This window comes from Trachemys scripta, chromosome 2 (genome assembly GCF_013100865.1).
Source record: "Trachemys scripta elegans isolate TJP31775 chromosome 2, CAS_Tse_1.0, whole genome shotgun sequence".
Taxonomy (NCBI): Eukaryota; Metazoa; Chordata; order Testudines; family Emydidae; genus Trachemys; species Trachemys scripta.
Window position 1 is genome coordinate 141,152,146 of NC_048299.1, and position 22,922 is coordinate 141,175,067.

The window sequence follows — 22,922 nt, forward strand, 5'->3', positions numbered from 1 at the left end:
GTGCCATGCTGCCCTCTCTCTGGGTTAAGGAGGTTGCTCCCCTCCAGCCTCCATCCCCCAATCACCTCCACAACCAGGGCATCTCCTCTTTCTTTTCTGTTACAGTCATAATCAACTCTCATGCTCCAGGGTCAGGCAGGAATCCCTATCCTGCTATACAGTATCACGCAACAACTACGGGCAGCATGGGCGATTGGGTTTTCCAGCGCTCCTGAAGCAGCTCGTGCTGAAGATAGGTATGGGAGTGGATGGCTTAGGGTTGATCTGCTCTAGCCCTGCCTGCTCCCAACACGGAGCACTTTGTTTAAACCTGATGGAAACTGGCCTGACGTAACTGAGGGAGGAACGGGACAGACGCAAGCCCAGGAAAAGGCTATTTCAGTGCAGTGTTTCCAGATGGCTGAAGCTGAGCCCCACTTTGTGGGAAATTAATCCAGCCATGCCCCCCCGTATCCATCTCCCATGCTGTCCCCCCCGCAAAGCCCTTTGTACTCTGATCCTTCCTCTCCCCTCTGGAATAGTGAAGTGTTGCCATTTAAAGTGACAGCAGTGGACACCGGAGCTAGCCCTCACTGGAACAAATGGGGCTTTCATCCCGCACACTCGCTGCTATTGCTTTGGGCCCTCAGCAAACTCAAGTAAGTGTTGTTGCACTGGTTACCCCCGGGGCAAATCCTTCATCTCCAAGCAATTGGCTCAGGCTCTCTGCAAACTCAGGCAGTTTTCCTCAGGGTCACCAGGGAAAATTTTTCTTCATACCGAGAACATGGAGGCTGGATTTTGTTTTGTAGCAAAAGCCGCAGCTGTGGGAAACGTTGGGGAGATCTCTCTGTCCCCGTGTCCCCACCAAGCTGGTCCTTTCTGCCTCCTCCCCCTCAGGTCGGAGCCACAGAGAATGTAACATTACGTATAAATATTTGCCTCTTCCCTTCAAAGTGGACGAGCTTGAAGAACCAGCCAGGCTGCACCTGGCCGAGCTCTGCAGTGGGAGCAAAAGGTGTTGGGGTTTCTACAGGGATGGGGAGCAAAGCAAAGACCAGGCCATGTCGCCCCCTGCTGGCAGGATGGAAATGCAGATTCAGCAGCAGATGAGAAAGGCAGTTGGGCGGGAGGGAGACCTGTGGTCGGTGGTTCTGCAGGCCGCACCCCCAGCAGTCTCTGTTTACAGCTTCCCAGCCCTGGGTAATTGTCAGTATTAAAAGTCTGTGTTGGTTTACGACTCTGTGTTCAGTGACCCAAAGCAGCAGTGCTGGTACCTGGCCCTTTCCTGCAGGATGCCAATGAGATTTATCAACATGAAGGGCCTCCTGCCCGCCCCCCGCCAAGAGGAGGGGTCAGTCTCATCCACCCCATTCTACAGCAGGGGAAACTGAGGCATTGAGAGGGGAAAGGCCAGAGTCACACAGTGAGTCAAGAACAGAACCCAGGAGGGTTTTATTAGGTTTGAGCCCCCAAGCCCCTGCTCTAAGCCCTATATCACACTCCCTTCCCAGAGCCAGGCACAGAACCCCACTCCCAGAGCTGGTAAAACCCAGGAGCCACCCCGCCAGCTCTAACCAGTAGACCCCACTCCCCTCCCCGAGCTGGTAACAGAACCCAGCACTCTTGCCCCCCAAGGAGTCTTCCCCCAGTCCCCACACTAGCTCCGCCTGGTGCCTGTCACGGAAGCAGGGGGACAATCTGATTAGGGCCCCACTCCTAACGACTGTCCCCTTATCTCAGGAGTTACTCGCGATAAGAGGCCGGCCTGTTACCCAAGCCGGCGTAAGGCCGTTACTGGGCAGGGACCCGAGTCTGCCGGCCAAGGAGCAGCAACAGCAGCAGCATAAGCGAGTCCCAGCTCCAGCCCCGCACCCCCGGCCCCGGCCTGCCCGTCTCTCCAGCGCCATTCACCCACCACCCCGCCCAGGCGGCCAGCAGGGCCCGGCCAGCCGCGCAGAGGCCACGTGGAGCGGTCGGTCCCCAGGCCAATTAAAGCCGCCCCGGACTCGGAGCTCAGGGGGGGACCGAGCCTGGGGGGTCCCGGGGGCGCCAGGACCCCGAGCGCGGGGCTGTCTCGAAGCGGGAGAACCCAGGCGTCCGGGACAGGGCCCGCGGGGGGAGGGGCCGCGCAGCGGGAGGAGGCGGGGCTGGATGGGACCCTGCATGCCTGGGTTCCGCCCGGCGCAGCGCTGGGAGTGGGGAGGGGACCCCCCGAGCGGCCCCTCGGGGCTGCCGGAAAGCGCCGCCGCCCACCCCGCGCTTGCGACACTCCCCCGCCCACCGCTTTGCGGCCGCCGCGCTGGTGACGTGTCTGCGGCCAAGGGGCTCGCTCTGGAGCGTCTCCTAGCAACCGGGGCGGGGCGCTGGGAGTCGCGCGGAGATGGAGCCGCAGCGGGGCCGCGCGGCAGGTACCGGGGCTCGCAGCCGGACTCCTGGGTTCCCGCCGGGCGCTGCAGCCCCACCCCCACCGCCCCGGACACCCGCCCCGCGGCCCGTGAAGAGGGCCCGGCCCGGGGCAGGCAGCTGGGTCCCGCCTGGTTCTCAGTCTGCCCGGGGCTGCGGGTCGGGAGTGAGGGGCACCGCAGAGCTGGGTGGGGGCCCGGGGCTGGGGTAACGGGGCTGCGGGTCGGGAGTGAGGGGCGCTGTTGGGGGACTGTGGCGTCTAGAGCCCCCCCTGTCATGGATGCTAAGAACCTCCTGCCCCCCAGATAATGAAGTGACCTGTCCTGTCTCCCCCCCCCCCCCCCATGCCCCTGTTGGTTTGCAGCTGCCCTGCTGTCAGAGTCCTTGCCCGGCCGGAGGCGGCGTGAGGAGGTGCGGGGGCCGCCGGAGCCCACACAGCAGAGCAGCAGTTGGGCCAAGCGCCTGCTGGGCTTCGAATGGGCTGATGTGTCCAGCTGGCACCGCTTCGTCTGCCTGCTCAACAGACCCACGGACCCGGCCTCCCTGGGCGTCTTCCGCTTCCTGTTCGGTGAGTGCCCTGGGCAGGGCACGTGCCCTTGGGATCCCTGCTCCTCTGGGGAACCCAACTGGTGAGAGGGCACCTCAGAAAACGTCCTGTGTCCCCGGGGAGCTCTAACCTCCCTTGAATGCTCAGGCAGTTGGTGCTCAGTTTATTCCCCCTCCCTCAAGCCCAGCCTCCCAATCTCGGGGCACTCCAGGTGGGTCAGTGTTGTTCTTCCCGTTTATGGGAGGGAAACTGAGGTACAGAACTGCTAGAGGGAGAGCAGAGCTGGGGAGACGACCCAGGAGTCCTGGGACTTTGCTCTCACTGCTCCTTGTGCTGCATGGGGTCCAGGAGTGGAGAAGTGCAGGAGTCCCTCATCCCCTGGCCTGTCTCCGGGCCTAGCGCTGTCCCTGCTTAGCAGGTCCGTACAGAGGAATCCATCCCTGGGTTACCCAGCCCCCACTGACCAGGCTGCGGTTTGAGAGCGCCCACGTGGTGCTTCTGCAGGCCCTGTCCAGAACCTCTGACGCCCCCCAGTTAGCCACAGGCTCCCCACATCCTGTCCCACCCACCCTACGCTACTCTGCCACTGTCACGGTCACTGTCTGGCTGCCAGCTGGTTCCGCTGGCCGGCCGTTGGGGGCGGGTCCAATCCCTGCTTCCAGCCCTGGGCCGGGCTGGTTTTGCAATGTGGTTAGGGCCATTGTCCTCTGCTTGTGGAGGTGGGGAGGGACTTTGGCCTCAGAGTGCGGGGGAGGGGAGGCCCCAATGGTCAGGAGGGAGCGGATGTGGTGGTCCCAGCCCTGCTTCTAGTGAGATCCGAGGGGTGCCCTCCCCTCTGGCCCCCCAGTGCTTGGACAATGGGGTCTCCCCAGCCCCCTGACTCTAGCTATCCCATGGTGGGGCAGTGCAAGACATCTTCCCCCTGCCCCCAGGGCTCAGCCTAGGGATCCAGAAGCAATGGCCAGCCCAGGCCCCACAGCCTCGTGCCAGGGTGGGTAGCTGTGCCCGCGTGGTTTGCGATGAGCCTGCTGGGGAAGGGGTTAAACTCTCCATGCTGTGGGGGGTGGGGGTCTCCCTACGGGGGGGCTCCTGGACTCGGATGAGGAGGGTCCTGGGGCCATGCTGTGAAGTAGGGATGGGCTGAGTCAGCACTTGGATGGGAGAGCTTTTTGGAAAAGGGGGCTCAGTCGGGGTGCTGTCCTCTCGGAGTCCAGGCTGACCCCACTGTCCTAGCATGGTGCTAGGGAGAGGGCTGGGAGCCAGGACTTCTGGGTTCTGTCCCCAGCTCCAGGAGGGAAGTGGGTTAGAGTGGGGGTGGGGGAGTTGGTAGCCAAGACTCCTGGGTTCTCTGCCCAGCCCTGCTGCCTTACCTTGGGCAAGTCCGTTTCCCCTCAGGCCTGGCACCTTTCACAAGTGCTGTGTTCACATGACATGGCTCCTGCTGCCTATGACAGCCTCTCCCAGTCCTTAGTGGCCCCACTGGACCCCCGGGGTTCCAAGGAGGCTCCCTGCAGAGGCTGGGTCTCCAATCTGCTCTCTGGGCCAGACCTGGGGCTGCCTCCCGGGGTGGGCGAGTCCCTCTGGCCCTTACTGCCAGCCCGGGGCAGGATAGCAGGATCCCTGCTGGGCTGCTACAGCCAGTAAGGTCAGCCCTGTGGGGAGACAGGACGCCTGGGTTCCTGAGAGTGCCCGATGGCGAGTCCCCTCCCCTTGCTGTGGCTCAATTTCCCTGCCTGTGCTCAGCTGCACTGAGCCACCAGGGGGGTGGGATCCCCATGCGGGTATTTGCTGTCGGGCGGGTGCTTGGTGGGGTGGGGGTGGCTCCCGGCACAGCTTCCGTGTGGCTGCCTCGTCGCCGGGCTCCTGTGCCCGGACTGGGCCAGGTGGACAGCAGGGCAGTGCCCAACTGCAAGGGCTGCTGGCCCCAATCCGTGCTCTGCCTCTGGGACTGGCTGAGCCTGGGGGGCCCAGTTAGCTCTGGGCTGGACATGAGAGATCGAGGGGCGGTCAGGGGGACCCTCCCCATGACTGACGCTGCCTCTGCCCGTGTCTCAGGGTTGCTGATGGCCCTGGACATCCCCCAGGAGCGCGGCCTGAGCTATCTGGACCATAAGTACCTGGACGGGCTGGAGGTCTGTCGCTTCCCCCTCATCAACTTCCTGGAGCCCCTGCCGCTGGATTGGATGTACCTGCTCTACGCAGTCATGCTGCTGGGTGAGGGCACAGGGCCAGGACTGGGCACTGCGGGTTGGGCTGGGGGAATCGAGGGGGGCTGGAGGAATTGGGAGATATGGGAGTGTGACGTTCCCCTCTGGTGTTGTCTGGACCGGTGATCTGCTAGGTCACCCCAATCCTTGACTCTGGGAGCCAGTCTTACCCTGCTCTGCTGTGAGACCCCCACTCCTGGGCTGGTCACGCACAGCCTCTGGCATGTAAGCTGCTCCCAGCTCTTTGCACCGAATGACACTAGTCAATATCTCCGGTTCCAGACACAACCCCTAGGTACTTCCGTCTTGCAGTGCCCAGTTATGCCCGCTGGACGCTGCAAGCTTATATGAGTTCATCAATTTAACAAAGAAATTGATATGTGCTAGGCTTGTTATCCCAAGGGGAGTCTCTGACACGCTTCAAACCGAACACACTGCTTCCGGTAGAATAAACAAACAGATTTATTAACCATAAAGGTAGATTTAAGTGATTTTAAGTCAAAGCACAAGAAGTCAGATTTGGTCAAATGAAATAAAAGCAAAATGCATTCTAAGCTGATCTTAACACTTTCATTGTCCTTACAAACTTAGATGCTTCTCACCACAGGCTGGCTGGTTATTTTTCAGTCAGGCTCTCCCCTTTGATCAGCGCTTCAGTTGCTTGGTGGTGGTGTCTGTAGATGGAGGTGGAAGAGAGAGAACATGGCAAAGGTCTCTCCCTTTTATCGTGTCCTTTCTTCCCTCATGGCTTTGCCCCCCCACCCCTTCAGAGTCAGGTGAACATCACCTCATCGCAGTCCCAGACTGATCAAAGGAAGGTGGGGGGTGACTCACTCAAGAGTCCAACAAATCCTTTGTTGCTGCCTAGGCCAATGTCCTTTGTTCCTGTGTGGCTGGGCTGGGTTTGTCCCATCCATGCCCTGATGAGGTGTGAACTGCCTCTCTGCTCTTGGAGAGTTTTTGCCTGGGCTTGTTTTAAGCCATGAAGACACATTTTCATCCTCATAACTATATACATGAGATTATAACCTACAACATCACTTTAACAACACTGCTCAGTGCATCATGAGCCTTCCAAAGACACCCAAAATGACAAACTTTGCATTGTATGCCACACAATCATTTTACAAGGATGAACATGGAGGTGCAGGGTGTCACACCTCCCCTCTTAGTTTACTGCAAGAGGGTTAGTCACTGACTAGCTCAAAGGCAGTTTGTTGTTATGGTTCTCTTGGCAACCAGCCATTAAGGCCATGTGGCAGTGTGCCTCAGTTTCCCCATTCACACACAGCAAACCAGGTTTTTTTATGGTATCTCTGCTGTGATAAGCTTTAAACCTGTTTACAGGTGCTTATTGAAAAGTAGCATTATCATAAGGTTTAACATCCATGTCAAAATTCTTATCCCCAAAACTTAACATTAATACCAAAATTTTTTATCACAGATGGAGCATGCTTTCTGTTCAGGTAGTCTAGTTTGAGGTTAGTTTGTTCATTTCCCAGGGTGTCCTTTGACTCTCTCCTATGTAATCAGTCACTGGCTTTTCCTTCCCTCCAGGGTTCCCCTCTGTGTTGGTTCTTAATTTAATAATGTTTCTGGCATTTTGATATCTCAGGGTCTGGCAAGATAAGGGTCCAGGGGGATCCTGCACATTGACTGACCCTTTGGGGAGCGGTCTCCCAACCCCAGGACTGTACATATGTAGGAAATCCAGCTCCCCTTTAGGGTTACCTGGTGTTTCCCCCTTCCAGCACTGGGTCCTTCCCTGCCCCCTAGAGGGCTGTGATCTGTGCTCCCTGGACTAGGTGTGTTTACCCTTTGATCAGATTCACCCTTTCACAACAGCTCCCCCATAACTGCTCCCAGTGTCTCACCAGCCTGGGGGAACGCACCCCCATTCTATGAGTTGGGTCATCTGTATTCTGACAGACTATCCCCTGGCCATTTCCTGGTCTCAACTCCTCTGCTGTTACAAAAACAACAAGGAGTTCTTGTGGCACCTTAGAGACTAACAAATGTATAAGATATATAAGAGTACATGAAAAGATGGGAGTTGCCTTACCAACGAACATGTACTAACATGTACTGTTATATATCTTCCTACTGTATTTTCCACTCCATGCATCCGATGAAGTGGGTTTTAGCCCATGAAAGCTTATGCCCAAATAAATGTGTTAGTCTCTAAGGTGCCACAAGGACTCCTCGTTCTTTTTGCTGATACAGACTAACACGGCTACCACTGAAACCTGCTGTCACAGGTGTTGGAGCTGCATCTTGATGTAAAGAGACACAGTTACTTTCCAAAAACTTCTCAGAAATAGCATCCTGAAAAATTGGGACCTGGATTGGGGTACCTCCGCCACCCCTTTGTCTGTCCCCGAGAAATCAGCTGTGTGACTGCTCCCCCCAGGAGGTCAGTCACACAGTTCCCTCTCAAAACCTGGGTCACAGGCTGAGTGCCTGGGTCCACAGATGCTGACCCAGCCATCCTCCTAGTGTCCTGGGCATTCTGCCCCAAGTGACTAGTGTGGAGACATTCCTGTACCCCCACTATTCCTTCCCCAGTTTCCTCCTCTGGGCCCCCTCCTAAGACACATTTCTCTGTGCTCCCTAGGGAGGGTTTTATCTTTTATTTAGCTGCAGAACTCTGCCAGCTAACAACTGGGACAGTTTCCTTAATCCCTGACAACCCCTCTCCTGCCCCTGCACCTGAGGGCATGTTGCCTTCTGCTGAAAAGGAGTTAGTCTCAGCCCCTCCCACACTTGGAAGCACCCTGCTTCCCTGTGTTACAGAGTCACAGGAATCCTCGTCCACTTTAGTGGTTTCTGAGATCCCCTGCCCCTTCTCTGGGCTCTCGTCTGGGACACATTTCTCTCTGCTCCCTAGAGCCGGGTTTGACTCTGGTTCAGCTGTGACCTGCTGGCAGCTAACAACCTGGACAGTTCTCTCCCTGGGCGGCATCACATCCCCATCCCTTCCCGATGTGGTGTTGCCTCCAGCTGCAGTGCAGGAGCTGGTCTCAAACACCCTCCCACCTGGAAGCATGTGGCTACTCCCAGCTGCAGAAGAATCAAGGAGACTCTCTCCCATTCCTCAGCAGTTCCTGAGACCGTACCCTTTCCCTCGGGGGTCCCAGCATAACACTCCCTCCTGCTGCAGGCAAATACTTTAACCTGAGCTACACGGTAAAAATCATTACCCAGGAGCAGGTCGACTAGGAGGTGTTCCATCACCCCCACAGTCAAAACACTTTCCAAACCTTCCCACACCACATGGATTTTAGCTAATGGTACAAGGAATCTGCTTTCGCCCAGGGGTAAACAGTGAGGTGGCAAAGTTTGCAGATGATCCTAAACTGCTCAAGATAGTTAAGACCAAAGCAGATTGTGAAGAACTTCAAAAAGATCTCACAAAACTAAGTGATTGGGCAACAAAATGACAAATGAAATTTAATGTGGATAAATATAAAGTGATGCACCTTGGGGAAAAAAAAACCCAACTATACATACAATATGATGGGGGCTACTTTAGCTACAACTAATCAGGAAAAAGATCTTGGAGTCATCGTGGCTAGTTCTCTGAAGACGTCCACGCAGTGTGCAGCGGCAGTCAAAAAAGCAAACAGGATGTTAGGAATCACTAAAAAAGGGATAGAGAATAAGACGGAGAATATCTTATTGCCCTTATATAAATCAATGGTACGCCCACATCTTGAATACTGCGTACAGATGTGGTCTCCTCATCTCAAAAAAGATATACTGGCATTAGAAAAAGTTCAGAAAAGGGGTGTGGAACGGGTCCCATATGAGGAGAGATTAAAGAGGCTAGGTCTTTTCAGCTTGGAAAAGAGGAGACTAAGGGGGGATATGATCGAGGTATATAAAATCATGAGTGATGTGGAGAAAGTGAATAAGGAAAAGTTATTTACTTGTTCCCATAATATAAGAACTAGGGGCCACCAAATGAAATTAACGGGCAGCAGGTTTAAAACAAATAAAAGGAAGTTCTTCTTCACACAGCACACAGTCAACTTATGGAACTCCTTGCCTGAGGAGGTTGTGAAGGCTAGGACTATAACAGGGTTTAAAAGAGAACTAGATAAATTCATGGAGGTTAAGTCCATTAATGGCTATTAGCTAGGATGGGTAAGGAATGGTGTCCCTAGCCTCTGTTTGTCAGAGGGTGGAGATGGGTGGCAGGAGAGAGATCTTATACTGGCCTTTGGAACCACACTCTGCTTAACCAGAGAGATCTGGGCCCCTGTATCCCTCTGCCCCAAACATTCCCTGCCATTAATTTGGACAGCCGAAACATGCCCCACATCTGGTTCTGCAGAGGCTACGTCACAGAACCAATACGATAGGTTTCAATTGCCTGGGGGGTTCTGTGTTGAGGACAGCACAACTAACATGAGCTATTGGTTGCCTGCTTCCTCCTAGCACAGGGCATCTATTCCTCAGGTGATTAGTGGAACTACATTGATAACACCTGGACTCTTCTGCTTTTACAGGAGATTTGGGATGAGAGTTACCATTAGAGGAATGGTTTTGGGGTAAGAGAGTGTTTAGGCTCCCAACCGTGTTCTCTCTTCCCAGGGGCAAAATGGGATCCTCCCTTTCCACTAGTTTTAAACCCCTCTTTCTGTGGCCTGCCCTCAATAGACGCCTGATTCTGTTCGAAGGCATCAGCTAAAAAATCCATCTCCTCCACAGACTTTACATCTTTGTCCCATAGACACTGCTTTACATCCGCCTTACACATGCCTAGGAAATGCTCTTGAGCAACAAGATCCAACATTCCCTCAAAACTTGCCGCCTCCTTACCCTGCACCCATTTCCCCAACAAATCGATCATTTGGTTACATATTCCCCATTACTCCTCCCAATAGCCCTCTTCAGATTCCTAAATGTAACTCTATGTTTCAGGGGTAATCTGAAAACTTCGCAAAACAGTATCTTTAAATTTACGATAGACTAAAGCATCTTCAATAGGCATTCCACTGACTACATTTCGAGCTTTGCCAGTTAATTTCGCAATCAGGGTAGGAACTCTCTTATCAGGGATTTCATGTATTACATACAGCCTTTCAAAGGTACTCAGATATTCAACAATATCATCGTCCTCACTGTATGCAGGACATAAATGTTCCCATTTGTGGATTTTTGGAGTGATGGGAGTCGTTGGGGAGTTCTGGTTCTGCTTCTCTAGCAGGTCCAGTTGGTATTTTCGCTCTCTCTTTTTTTCTTCCATGGCCCTTCTGTGTGCAGCCTCTTTTTCTTTTTCCTTTATCTCCAATTCCTTCAGTTGCAATAATCTCTGGTACTCCCGCTCTTGTTCTGCAGACTAAAAAGCTCCAACTTCGCAATCGCTTCACTGCTTTCACTCATGTTCCTGCTTTTCCGTCCCTATTTCCCTTTCCGGGAATAAACAAATAGAAAATAACAAAACTGTGACCTTAGCCACTGCACTTAAGATTCACTTAAAATCTCAAATCTCAATGCTTAAAGTGTGAACTTCACTTGGAGTAACAAGCCGCGCATACAACCTGCTCGCTGGGCCACTGTGACGTTCCCCTGGTGTTGTCTGGACCAGTGATCTGCTAGGTCACCCCAATCCTCGACTCTGGGAGCCAGTCTTACCCTGCTCTGCTGTGAGAACCCCACTCCTGGGCTGTTCACACACAGTTTCTGGCATGTAAGCTGTTCCCAGCTACTTGCAACCGAATGACACTAGCCAATATCTCCGGTCCCAGACACAACCCTAGGAACCTCCGTCTTGCAGTGCCCAGTTATGCCCGCTGGACGCTGCAAGCTTATATGAGTTCATCAATTTAACAAAGAAATTGATCTGTCCCAGGCTTGTTATCCCAAGGGGAGTCTCTGACACACTGCAAACCAAGCACATTGCTTCAGGTAGAACAAACAGATTTATTAACTACAAAGGTAGATTTAAGTGATTACAAGTCCGAGCATAACAAGTCGGATTTGGTCAAATGAAATAAAAGCCAAACGCATTCTAAGCTGATCTTAACACTTTCAGTGTCCTCACAAACTTAGATGCTTCTCACCACAGGCTGGCTGGTTACTTTTCAGTGAGGCTCTTCCCTTTGACCAATGTTTCAGTCGCTTGGTGGTGGTGTCTGTAGATGGAGGTGGAAGAGAGAGAACATGGCAAAGGTCTCTCACTTTTATCATGTCCTTTGTTTCCTCTTGGCTTTGCCCCCCCCCCCCACCTCAGAGTCAGGTGAGCATCACCTCATCACAGTCCCAAACTGCCCAAAGGAAGGGGGTGACTCTCTCTAGGGTCTCTAACAAATCCTTTGTTGCTGCCTAGGCCAGTGTCCTTTGTTCCTGTGAGGCTGGGCTGGGTTTGTCCCATCCATGCCCTGATGAGGTGTGAACTGCCTCTCTGCTCTTGGAAAGTTTTTGCCTGGGGTTGCTTTAAGCCAGGGGTTCTCAAACTGGGAGTCGTGAGGTGATTACGTGGGGGGTTGTGAACTGTCAACCTTCACATCAAACCCTGCTTTGCCTCCAGCATTTATAATGGTGTTAAATATATAAAAAAGTGTTTTTAATTTTTAAGGGGGGTCGCTTTCAGAGGCTTGTTATGTGAAAGGTGTCACCAGCACAAAAGTTTGAGAGCCACTGCTTTAAGCCATGAGGATACATTTTCAGCCTTATAACTATATACCTGAAATGATAACCTATAACATCACTGTAACAGCAATGTTCAGTGTATCATGAGCCTTCCGAAGACACCTGACATGACAAACTTTCCATTGGATACCACACAATCATTTTACAAAGATGAACATGGGGGTGTAGGGTGTTCCCCCGAGGTACAGAGCGTCACAGGAGGGTGCTGAGGGATCAGGGGGTCATGGGCTGGGCTGGGGAGATTGGGGGGTGCAGTGTCTGAGGGGCCCTGACCGGTTTGAGATTGGGGCTCATGCCCCATGTGGGGGCAGGGGCTTGCCAGGACCATCCCAGACACAGGCATGCCAGGGCTGCTCTGCTAGCTGGTGGCCCTGTGCCCTATACTGCCCCCCAGGCTGGGCCAGGCCCCTTGCAGGGACAGGCTCAGAGTCATGGCCAGCAAGATCATAGAATAGAACATCAGGGTTGGAAGGGACCTCAGGAGGCATCTAGTCCAACCCCCTGCTCAAAGCAGGACCAATCCCCCAAAAAATCATCCCAGCCAGGGCTTTGTAAAGCCTGACCTTAAAAACCTCTAAGGAAGGAGATTCCACCACCTCCCTAGGGAACCCTAGGATGGTGCTGGCAACATGGGGTCCAGGCTGGGGAGCCCTGGGGAGGAGGGGAGATCCCTGGCCCCGCTGAATCCCTCCCACCCGTCCCAGGTGCCCTGGGGATCATGCTGGGCTGCTGCTACCGGCTGAGCTGCCTGCTCTTCATGCTGCCCTATTGGTACGTCTTCTTCTTGGACAAGACGGCCTGGAACAACCACTCCTACCTCTACGGCCTCCTCGGCTTCCAGCTCACCCTCATGGACGCCAACCGCTACTGGTAGGGTGGGGCAGGCAGGGGGCGCATGTCGGGGAGGTGTGTGCAGAGCAAGTGGCAGGGAGGGGCTGGGGGTCGGGGATCTTGAAACCGGCTCTGACTCAGCCCTTTCTCCCCTCGGATCCCCAACTCGGCCCCCCTGCCAAACCCAGGACCCTGTCTGCCTGCTGGGCGCTGACACTGCTGCTGATCGTGGGGGCCCTGGCTGGGACTCCTGGGTCCCCCAGCTGAATGCAGAGCGGGGCGCCAGCCAGGGCTGTGGCAAGGCCCCAGGAGCCCTGATGCCTGAAGAAGTGGGGGGCCCCTTCCCAGGTCCAAAGGCTCTTTCCTCTCCTGGAGAATGAGACCAGCTCCATCTTGGCGCAGCGCCCAGCGCAGGCTGTTAGCGCCTGGAGCCGTTCTATTCACATGGCGTACAGGCTGGCTGGGATGTAGGTTGCATTTCCTAGTGCAGGAGCCCTGCCGAGATGCCCTCACCCTGGTAGCTCTGTCACACGTGAGTCTCCATGATCCGTCTTGTGTGCGACGGCGCGGTGAGGTAACGCAGCCACCTGCAAAACCAAACCAACTTCCTCCAGCCGCAAACTCTGCGTGACAGCAGGGTGGAGATCGGCCACGCTACTGACGAATACACGTCGCGAACAGCCGTCGGGCTCAGTTTCTGTGAGCCAGGCCTCATGCCAAGGGACAGGGCAGAGTCCAAAGGCGAGGCACCGCTGTCACTCTGGTGTCATGTTGGTGCCCCTCTCCTGGAGCTGCAGGACAGGTCAATGGGGATCAGGCCCCAAATCTTTATACCCGAACCCACCATTCTGCCCAAGGGGAAACCTTGCAATGTGAGCACCACCCGCATCTGCTTTGCATTGCCCAGTTGCATGGCTGGGCACAAACGCCAAGCCACATTGCCACAAATAAATTGCAGCTCCCCGATGAAACCCAACCCAGCCCCACATCCCCAGCCCCGCCTGGGCCCTTCTACATCACTTACGGGCTCAGCTTCCCTAGCCTAGAAATGGCACCTGACCTGCAGCAAAGCCAGATCCCCGGGCCAGACGGGACCACTGTGCTCAGATAGTCTGACCCTGGATAACGCAGGGCTGGCAGAGCAGCCCCGGAGCTGTGGACTGGGACCTGCTGGGGAGGGGGCTGGAGCGCTTCCCTTGGAGCCCAGCTGAGAGCCGCTGCCCAGCCTGCACTAGCCAGGCTGTGGCATAACTACCATGGTGCCTGTGGGGGGAGGGAGGGGGGGGAGAGCTGTGGCTACACCGCTCCCTGTGCTGGCATGGCCGCGCCCTGACAGCAGCTCCTTCCCCCAGGTCCATCGATGGGCTCCGGCACCCGCGGAAGAGGAATGCTCACGTGCCCCTGTGGAACTACACGGTGCTGCGCATGCAGGTATGGGCGGAGGGTGTCCACAGGCAGCCTCCCTCCACCCACACCCCTGTTGCCTCGCCCTGCCCTGCAGGGGAGCACTGCCCTGGGCCCCTCTGTCAAGTCCCCGGCAAGGAGCCAGCCCCCCCGCTCCGCCAGCTCCCATCAATGCCCTCTGCCCTGGGTGTCAATCAGGCCCCCTGCTGGGGCTGGCCGTGCCATGCCGGGGAAATGGGCCCCTTGGCCCGGGGCCCTGGCCATGCTTCTGAAGGGGTGGAGAATGCTGGTGCAGTCTCTTGGGCTGGCCACTCGGGGGCAGCAGCGCACAGAGCACGTCACTGCCTGGGAGGGTGAGGGCAGTAGGACTTTCCCCCCACCCCCAAATCTCAGGGCTCTGTGATGGATTGGGAGAGGGGGATGGCCTGGGTGGGGGAGCTGGGAGCCAGGACTCCTGGGTTCTCTCCCCGGCTCTGGGAGGGGAGTGGGGGCTGGTGGGTTAGTGCGGAACAGGCTGGGAGCCAGGACTCCTGGGTTCTATTCCCACCTTTTCTGTTGACTCACTGTGATCTTGGGCCTATCCTGGCCCCTCTCTGCCTCAGTTTCTCCACCTGTGGGGGAGGGATAACAATACCGAGGTGCTCTGAGACCCCGGTAACAGAGGTGCAGGCAGAGATTATCCCCCTCACCTGTTAATGGGGCCCTTTCTCTGTGTGTGAGCTCCCGGGGCCTGCGCTCGTCGGTCGTCGCTTTCTGCCTGGTGCTGGCTGTGCTGGGAGCCAGGCACTGGCCAGCCCCGGGGCTGGCTGGGGTTGCTCACGGGCGCTTTGTGTCACCCAGATCTTCATCGTCTACTTCATTGCGGGCATCAAGAAGCTGGACGCTGACTGGGTGGAAGGCTACTCCATGGGGTCATTGTCCCGCCACTGGCTCTTTGACCCCTTCAAGTGAGTGTTGGGATGACGGGGGCTGCCCCGGGGGCAGGGTGAGCTCTGGGTTCATCGGCCCGCTGGGGCGCTGCCACAGCAGACGGCACTGGGGGTAGTCGGCCAGGCACTAACACGGATCGCCCAGTTTGGCCAGTGCCTGCGTGGGGACCCCCCCCCTCCCCCACCATGGCTGCTCGGCCTGAGCTGGGAGCTCACGCGTGAAACACACGGGCTCACGCCAAGTCACCTGCACACGAACACAACAGGCCCCTGCACTGAAATCCCCCAGCTGGCACCAAGGGAGGCTGGTTGGCTCCTCTGGGTTTGCCCATGCTCTGGACGGGGCGGGGTCACTTACTGGGCGCTGGGTGACGTGGGGATGTCTGACTGCCCCGTGTTGCCGGGCGTGACCCCCCTGTATGCTGGACCCCTGCCATGCTGGGCAGACCATGGTGGTGGGGAGAGTTGGGTGCTGGGAGATAGATGGCCCCAAGTCTTTGCACCAAGGGTTCAAACACAGGACAATCTGCCCCGAGATCTGGGGTCTCGAAGGCTCAGGGCTGGGATCCAAATGGCTGTTACAAAGTGAAGGGGACCTAGGGAGAGGAAAGGAGCCCTGGAAGTTCAGGCTGGGGGGAGTTGGAGGGGGAGGGGGCTGGGGCCTGTATTTCCCTCCCTAACCCAGCCAGGGCAGCCATTGCCCCCCAGCCACCAGTCAGTGCCATGAAGGGGCTGTGGCATTACCAGCCCTGCATCCCCAGGGGCTGCTCAGATACAGGGCTTGGTGCTGCTGTGGGGCAGAGAACACAGGCGGTCCTGGGGGGCAGGCGACCTGCAGGTGGCTACGGGGGAGAAGGCTCTCTCATCAGGGCAGGGGATGGGGGTCTCACCTCCTGCGTGCTCCCCAGGCTGGTGCTGTCTGAGGAGATGACCAGCCTGCTGGTGGTGCATGGTGGAGGCCTGGTGCTGGACCTGACGGCTGGTTACCTGCTGTTCTTCGACGCCACCCGCCCAGCAGCGCTCATCTTCGTCTCCTACTTCCACTGCATGAACTCGCAGCTCTTCAGCATTGGTAAGGCGGCTGGTGTGGGGACGGAACCCAGGAGTCCTGCTCCCCCCCCCCCCCAAGCCCATATCCTCCTCCCAGCACTGGGGAGAGAACCCAGGAGTCCTGGCTCCCAGCCCCTCCCTCTAACCCACTCGATGCCCCCCCCCAGCACTGGGGAGAGAACCCAGAAGTTCTGCTCCCAACCCTCCCGTGACCACATCCCTCTCCCAGAGCTGGGAATGGAGTCCTCGCTCCCAGCCTCCCCTCCCAGCACTGGGCATAGAACCCAGGAGTCCTGGCCCCCCATAGCTGCTCTAACCCCACAGCTGCTGTCCTCCAGCCCAGCCAGTGCCCCTTGCCTTGCCCGAAGGGAAGGGAGCTCCCTGGCTGATGGCTCGGTTCTCCCCACAGGCATGTTCTCCTACACCATGCTTGCCACCAGTCCCTTGTTCTGCTCCCCGGACTGGCCGCGCCGCCTGGGTGCCAGGTTCCCGGCCTGTCTCCGAAGGCTCCTGCCCTCTGTGGAGCCGCCACAGCCCAGCGAGGCGTGCGTGTACAGGGGGTCTGAGCGCAAGGGCCGGGGCAGGGGGGAGCGAGGGCCGGGGCTGCGCCAGAAGCTGGGTGCCCTCTTCACCGTGCTGTACGTGCTGGAGCAGCTCTTCCTGCCCTACTCCCATTTCATCACCCAGGTAGGGGCCCCCGCGGCTGGGGCTGTGCTGCACAGGGCTCGGGGGGGAGCTGTGGGGAGGGGAGGAGCTGGGGGCTAGCGGAGGGCAGCATTGGGAAGGGTGCTGGGGTGCTGCTCCTCAGTGGGCGTCGCTCAGCCGGGAGGGACAAGCCGGGACCCCTGGCCCGGCAGCGATCGTGCTGCCCCACCATGTAGCCCTGGCTGATGCCTGGCTCCCAGGGAGGGAGCTAGCTTTGTGGCTGGCCAGCCTGACCCTCCCAGCTGGGGTGACTGCCCCTAGGAGCTGGGTGTCCACCTGGTGACCAGTGGCCCATGTGAGCTGCACAGACCCAGCGGGGTGGCCATGGTCTCACAGCTGGGGCTGCCAGGTGGGTAACAGCAGCCAGATCCCCGACTACCCAGCAAAACAACAGCACAAACCAGCTCTCTGGGAAAGCGGCTTGAACCCGATCGGATTCTGGGTTCAGGGATCCCCGATGCTCCTCCCGACGTGGTCCCTGTCCCATCACCCCACAGCCCCCCAACGTGGTCCCTATCGCTCCCCACCCGTGCTCCCTATCCCCCCCACGCACCCTCCCAATGTGCTTCCTGTCCCCCCTGCTTCCTCCCCATGCTCCCTATCCCCCCATGCTCCCCCTGATGTGCTGCCCCTTCCCCCAGGGCTACAACAACTGGACCAAGGGGCTGTACGGCTACTCGTGGGACATGATGGTCCATTCCCGCTCCCACCAGCACGTGAAGATCACCTACCGGGATGGTGTGACCGGGGAGTTGGGCTACCTCAACCCTGGGGTAAGTGACCCCGCCGCGCTCTGGGGCGGAGCCAGGACCCCGGGTTCTATTGCCGCCACTGACTCCCTGAGGCATCCCTGCCCCGCTCCCTGCCTCAGTTTCCTTCTCTGCGCAGCGAAGGGGAGTGGACAACCAGTCTGGCTATCTGTGTCCGGCGCCCTCACTGTGGCCTGGCTGTGCTTGGTGCCCCAGAGGAGGTGGACATTAATGGTCGTTAACAATATTAATTATCACAGACAATGGGGCTCCTATCTGAGGGTCTCAGGGCACTAAACAAAGGCAGGCCCAGGCCATCCCTGTTGTATGGATGGGGAAACTGAGGCATGGGGAGCTTTTTGACTGAAGGTTACAGGGGAAATCTGTTACAGAGGCAGGGCTAGAACCCTGGTGTCCTGGCTCCCACCAGACCCCACTCCCCTACCTGAGCCCTGGATAGAACCCAGGAGTCCTGTTGACTCATCTTACCAAACTCTGCTTGTCAGTGTGTGGTTCCCTGCCCTTGTGTCCCAGCCAGAGCCCCCTGCGCTGGGATGCGACTGTATCTGGGACTGGAGCCAAAAGGGGGTGTTATTGGTTTCTTTAAATTCCCGTGGAGTGAAATGTGGGGGAGGGTCTCTGCCGGGGCTCTCCCAGCCCTGCGCTCAAGCATGACTCTGTCCCTCGGCGGCTGAGCTGCCCTCTCTGCTGGACTGTCTGAGCCTCGCAGACATGACTGAATTTTCTTGTCCTGTTACAAGTGAGGAAACTGAGGCATTGAGCAGGGAAGGGACTTGCCCATAGTCCGTCCCCCCACCCCGGGAGTCAGCCACAGAGCTGGGGCCCAGGAGTCCTGACCCCCAACCTTGTGCCTTACGCAGAGGGCTGGTCTCCCTCTGAACCTATGGGGTGGGGAGGTCAGAGCTGGCTCAGAGGCAGAAGCTCGTGGGGATGGAAATCTCCTGACTTGTGGGGGGCTGGGGATCCCAGGGCTGGCTGACTGGCTGGCGCCTGGCTCAGTGGGTGTGTCTGGGCAGGTGTTCACCCAGAGCCGGCGCTGGAAGGACCACGCTGACATGCTGAAGCAGTACGCCACCTGCCTGAGCCGCCTGCTACACAACTACAACGTCTCGCAGCCTGAGATCTACTTCGACATCTGGGTCTCCATCAACGACCGCTTCCAGCAGAGGCAAGTGCGGGGGAAGGAGGTCCTACCTGCCCTGCGCTGGCCCCAGCCCAGCCAGCCCCATGCCTAGCCTATGGATGTCCCCCAGCAGGGAGAGGACGGAGTAGTGGGAGGGGCTGCTGGGTAGCACTGCATAGAACCAGTGTGTGTGTGTGTGTGTGTGTGTGTGTGTGTGTGTGGGGCCATCGCAGTGCCATGCCCCCAGCACAGGGTGCGTTGGGTCCCATCACACACCCAATCTGGCAGCTGGCACCTCAGGGACTTGATGCCCCTTCTGTCCTGCAATGACCCTGGGGCTGGCTGCCCACTGCCCCGGGGGAGACAAACCAGTCAGGATGCCGGGTACCGGAGCATCCTGCTGGCCCAGCCTCCGGCGCACTCATCGGGTCCGTCTCGCCGGCCAGGCTCTTCGACCCGCAGGTGGACATCGTGCGGGCCGAGTGGTCTCCCTTCTCCCACACTCCATGGCTCAAGCCACTGCTGGTCAACCTGTCCCCCTGGAGGGCAAAGTTGCAGGAGATCGAGAGCTCGCTGGACAACCAGACTGAGGTGGTTTTCATCGCTGATTTCCCAGGTATCTGCCTGCAGCCCGTTCCTCTGGGGGGTTCCTGTTACTAATAGGACAGCCCCCCCTGCCTCAGCAGCAGGGTTGGAACCTGGCACCTTCAGAGCACAAACCTCAGCTGCTGCAGCTTGACCTAAAGGAGCTACTCCATTGCCGGGCGGCTGTAGGAGGCTGTTATCCTCTCCTGAGAAGCTGCTGCTAGAGTGGAGCAGAGCTCCAGATGCTGCCAGTGGGGGTCACGGGTGTGTCCTGTGGCCAGATGGTGCGGGAGTGGGTCCCAGTGGGGCTGCGCTCACCATCCTTTATGTCCCCTCCTATACCCCCAGGCCTGCACCTGGAGAACTTTGTGAGTGAGGACCTGGGCAACACGAGCCTGCAGCTGCTGAAGGGGGAGGTTGTGGTGGAGATCATCAAGGAGCAGAGGAACTACACGCTGCAGGAAGGGGACAGGATGCAGGTGAGGGCTGGGCTTGAGGGGCAGGGGTGGAGCCCGGCCTGTGTCCCTGCCTGGCAGGAGAAGAGCCATGCAGGGTGGCTGGCTGGTTCTCAGCCTAGGTCTGCTGGATATGCTGGGGGGCCATGGGGACTGGGCCCAAGGGTCCTGGTTTTAGATCTGGGGGTGGGGGATTTTCCCCCCCAGCTGGGAGCTGTGTTCTGGCTCAACACGTCTGGCAAGGGCAGAGAGTTGGCTGGTTCTCAGCCCGCTTGGCCTGCTGCTACTTACTGACCCCCCCGTGTCCCAGCTGCCCCCGGGCGAGTACCACAAGGTGCACACGGTGTCGCCAGAGCCCTCCTGCTACATGTACATCTACGTCAACACCACGGATGTGGCCCTGGAGCGGAACCTGACCCAGCTGCAGGAGCTGCGGGACAAGGTGCAGAATGGCAGCGGTGAGTCTCTGGGGCCCTGCCCCTTAGCCTAGCTCCTGGCTGCTGGGACCAGCACTGCCCCCGGAGCCCAGACCCCCTGGAGCCCTGCTGGGGGGAGTAGCAGGCGGAGATCCCTCCCGCTGGGCGCCAGTGGCTGTGTCCCTGTCATGGGGCTCCCCAGGCATCTCCCTTTTCCTGTGGCATACGGACCCCTGGAGGTGAGACGCCATCTCATGCCTGCCCCCTCTCCCCCGGTGCAGAGACGGAGCCCCTGCCCCCAGAACTGCAGCCCATCCTAGATGGTGCCCTGGGGGATGCCATGCAGACTGATCCCGTCGTCCAGGCCTTCGTGCAGCGCCAGCAGCGATTGGAGGAGCTGCAGAGACGGCGAAATGCCACCCTCGGGGAGCGGCTGCAGCGCTTCGCTGCCAGGAAGTACTTCCTGTTCCGCCGGAGGTGAGCGCCTGGTCATGCACCAGCTCCCCGGCGCCATACAGCACCCAGCGCTATTCCCTCCACACACCAGCCCCTCCACTGCCCTGCCGCTACTGCACCCACCTCCTCCCACCCACAGGCCAGCCTCTCACTGCTGGATGCCCTGCCAGCCCCCCCCCCCTGCACCCACCCCCCCCCGCCCCCCCCCCCCCCCCCCCCCCCCCATCTGCACGAGCCATGACACCCCAGCTGCCGTACCTTCCCTACTCCCTCTACCCCAGTCCCGTGAACCACCCCCCATCTGAGCTGAACACCCCCGGATCTGCCCCCCCAAGATGCTCTTTTGGGCCCATCTCCAGCCCTTGCTCTTTCTCTCCCCTCACAGCTTCCTGATGACCTGGATTTCGCTCAGGAACCTGGCGCTGGGGCGCCCGTCCCTGGAGCACCTGGCACGGGAGGTGGCCTACGCCAACATGCAACAGGAGACGGGTGCAGCGGGGACGGAGGGGGTGCAGAAGGAGCCAGAGCGGGCTGAGCTCTGACCCTAGGGGGGACGGCCCAAGGACACATTGCAGACGAGGGATTCCCTCCCCCCATAATCTCAGCTTGATCGCTCAGTGCATCCTGGGATAGGCACATGCCCTTGGGTCCTCCCGCTTCTGCTGGGCTGATGGGGAGCAGTGCTCATGCAAGGGGGACCAGGCCCCTGCTCACAGCCCGAGACCCTCAAGTGAAAAGGCCTGGTGAGCATCAGACCTGGGCCCACAGCACCACAGAGCCTGAGCCCCACGCTGCCCACGGCTCGGCCAGGCTGTCTGTCCCGGGGAGAACTGAGCTTGGGCAGCAGGGAGTTGCCCCACAGCCTGGCTCTGTGCCAGCACCTACTGCCCGCAATAAATGAGAAAAGTGTGTGAACAGGTCGGGGAGTAGAGCATGGGGCTGGGAGCCAGGACTCCTGGGTTCTCTCCCCAGCTCTGGGAGGGGAGTGGGGGCTAGTGGTTAGAGAAGCAGCCTGGGGTCAGGACTCCTGGATTCCATGCCTGGTTCTACCATGGACTCATTGTGGTGCTGGGGACAGACTTGCTCAACGCTGAGCTACCTCGGGGGAGGAGCTGGCCAGGCTGGGGTCATTAGGTGGAGCGTGGGGGGGCTGTCTGATCACTGGGGGCGGGCGGGATGGCTTCTGTCTCAATGGTCTTAACCCTTTTCTCCCAATAAAGCGCCTTGTTTCTAAGCCTGGGGCTGTTCCCTGTGCACTGCCTGCGGGGTGGGGTTAGCGGCAGGCCAGCTACCCATCCACACGGGCTCTCCCTCCCCTGCACTGAGCAATGCCCCCTCTGTCAAGGAATTTGTGGGGTGGGGGTTGGAGCACAGGATGTGGGTCTGGCTCTGCTGGAAAGTTGCTGTATGCCTTGCCCTGTCTGAGTGCCTCAGTTTCCCCATTTCTTCTGCAGTACCAGCCTGTTGGGCTGGCTGCAGGAGTGGCTGGGGCAGTTCTCCAGCCTGCACCATGCTGCAATGACCTCTCTATGCTGCTGGGCCTACATGTGGGACAGGACTCCAGAGTCACAAGCGTGTTTAACTGACTTGCCTTGTGGCTGCAGCCTGGTCCCTATGTTCCCCTGCCTCCCTAAGGCCTGCCCCCCACCGCCAATCCAGCCCTGCTGCTTTTAACTGCCACCACCCCACCCTGGAGGTCCTACCCTCACCCCCAATGCTCCTGCTCATACCCAGCTCAGAATCCCTGCGCCTGAGTCCTACCCCCCAGAGTCTGTCCCTCCCCATCCACTTGGAGCGAGGTGACCTAGAGCCCGCCTGGATCCCAGCAACATCGGTCTCCTGAGTGGGCCCCTCCCCGTAGGTGCCTGGCCTGGGGTGAGGGCAGAGGAGGCCTGAGGGCTAGGTGCTGGGAGGGTGAGGCTCTGTTGAAGGTACTGCAGGGCACTGTTACCCCTTGGCCTGAGCATGAGTGAGCTCCCTCCCATGCAGCCTGCCCAGTAGGGAACAGGCAGCGACCCCCAGTGCCGGAGCCCCCTGGCCTGGGTGTTTTGCATCAGCGCAGGCTGGGTTAGGGCAGAACTGTACTGACAGCCCAGCGCTGGGAGCAACACAGAGAGCTGGAGCCAGGGCTGCTGGCTCAATCTCCAGCTGCCCCCACATCCATGGTGTTTTCAACCCTACCCCTGCTCCCCATAGTACTGCCCCCCCCATGGCATGCCTCCCCCCCCCAGCACCATGTGCCTCTACCAAAGTCCAGCCTTCAGGCCTGTGCCCATTGGTACTCTTGGGGCATCTTGCCCAGCTGTGAGGGGGGGCCTGGCAGTGCCGTGGGCTCAGTGAGGCTGGTGGGGAGGGGGGCAAAGGTTCCAGCCAGGCTGTGGGAGATGCAAACCTGCCTTCTT

At 58.4% G+C, this 22,922-nt stretch overlaps 1 protein-coding gene across 2 annotated transcripts; it reads left to right on the plus strand.

The window, feature by feature from the left end:
• The first annotated feature begins 2,242 nt into the window (after positions 1–2,242).
• GGCX (gamma-glutamyl carboxylase) lies at positions 2,243–21,697 on the plus strand. 2 transcript variants are annotated; one of them, XM_034761629.1, is made up of 15 exons: positions 2,243–2,390; positions 2,750–2,953; positions 4,988–5,146; positions 12,501–12,666; positions 13,980–14,058; positions 14,872–14,978; positions 15,869–16,032; positions 16,420–16,697; positions 17,357–17,488; positions 18,502–18,653; positions 19,055–19,224; positions 19,542–19,672; positions 19,959–20,106; positions 20,346–20,541; positions 20,906–21,697. In XM_034761629.1, the coding sequence occupies exons 1-15, from the start codon at positions 2,363–2,365 to the stop codon at positions 21,060–21,062; spliced, it is 2,271 nt and encodes a 756-aa protein (XP_034617520.1). In that variant the 5' UTR covers positions 2,243–2,362; the 3' UTR covers positions 21,063–21,697. The 2 variants fall into 2 exon arrangements, with proteins under 2 accessions (XP_034617520.1, XP_034617521.1); XM_034761630.1 differs by lacking the exons at positions 2,243–2,390; positions 2,750–2,953 and adding an exon at positions 3,755–3,923.
• The last annotated feature ends 1,225 nt before the right edge of the window (positions 21,698–22,922 follow it).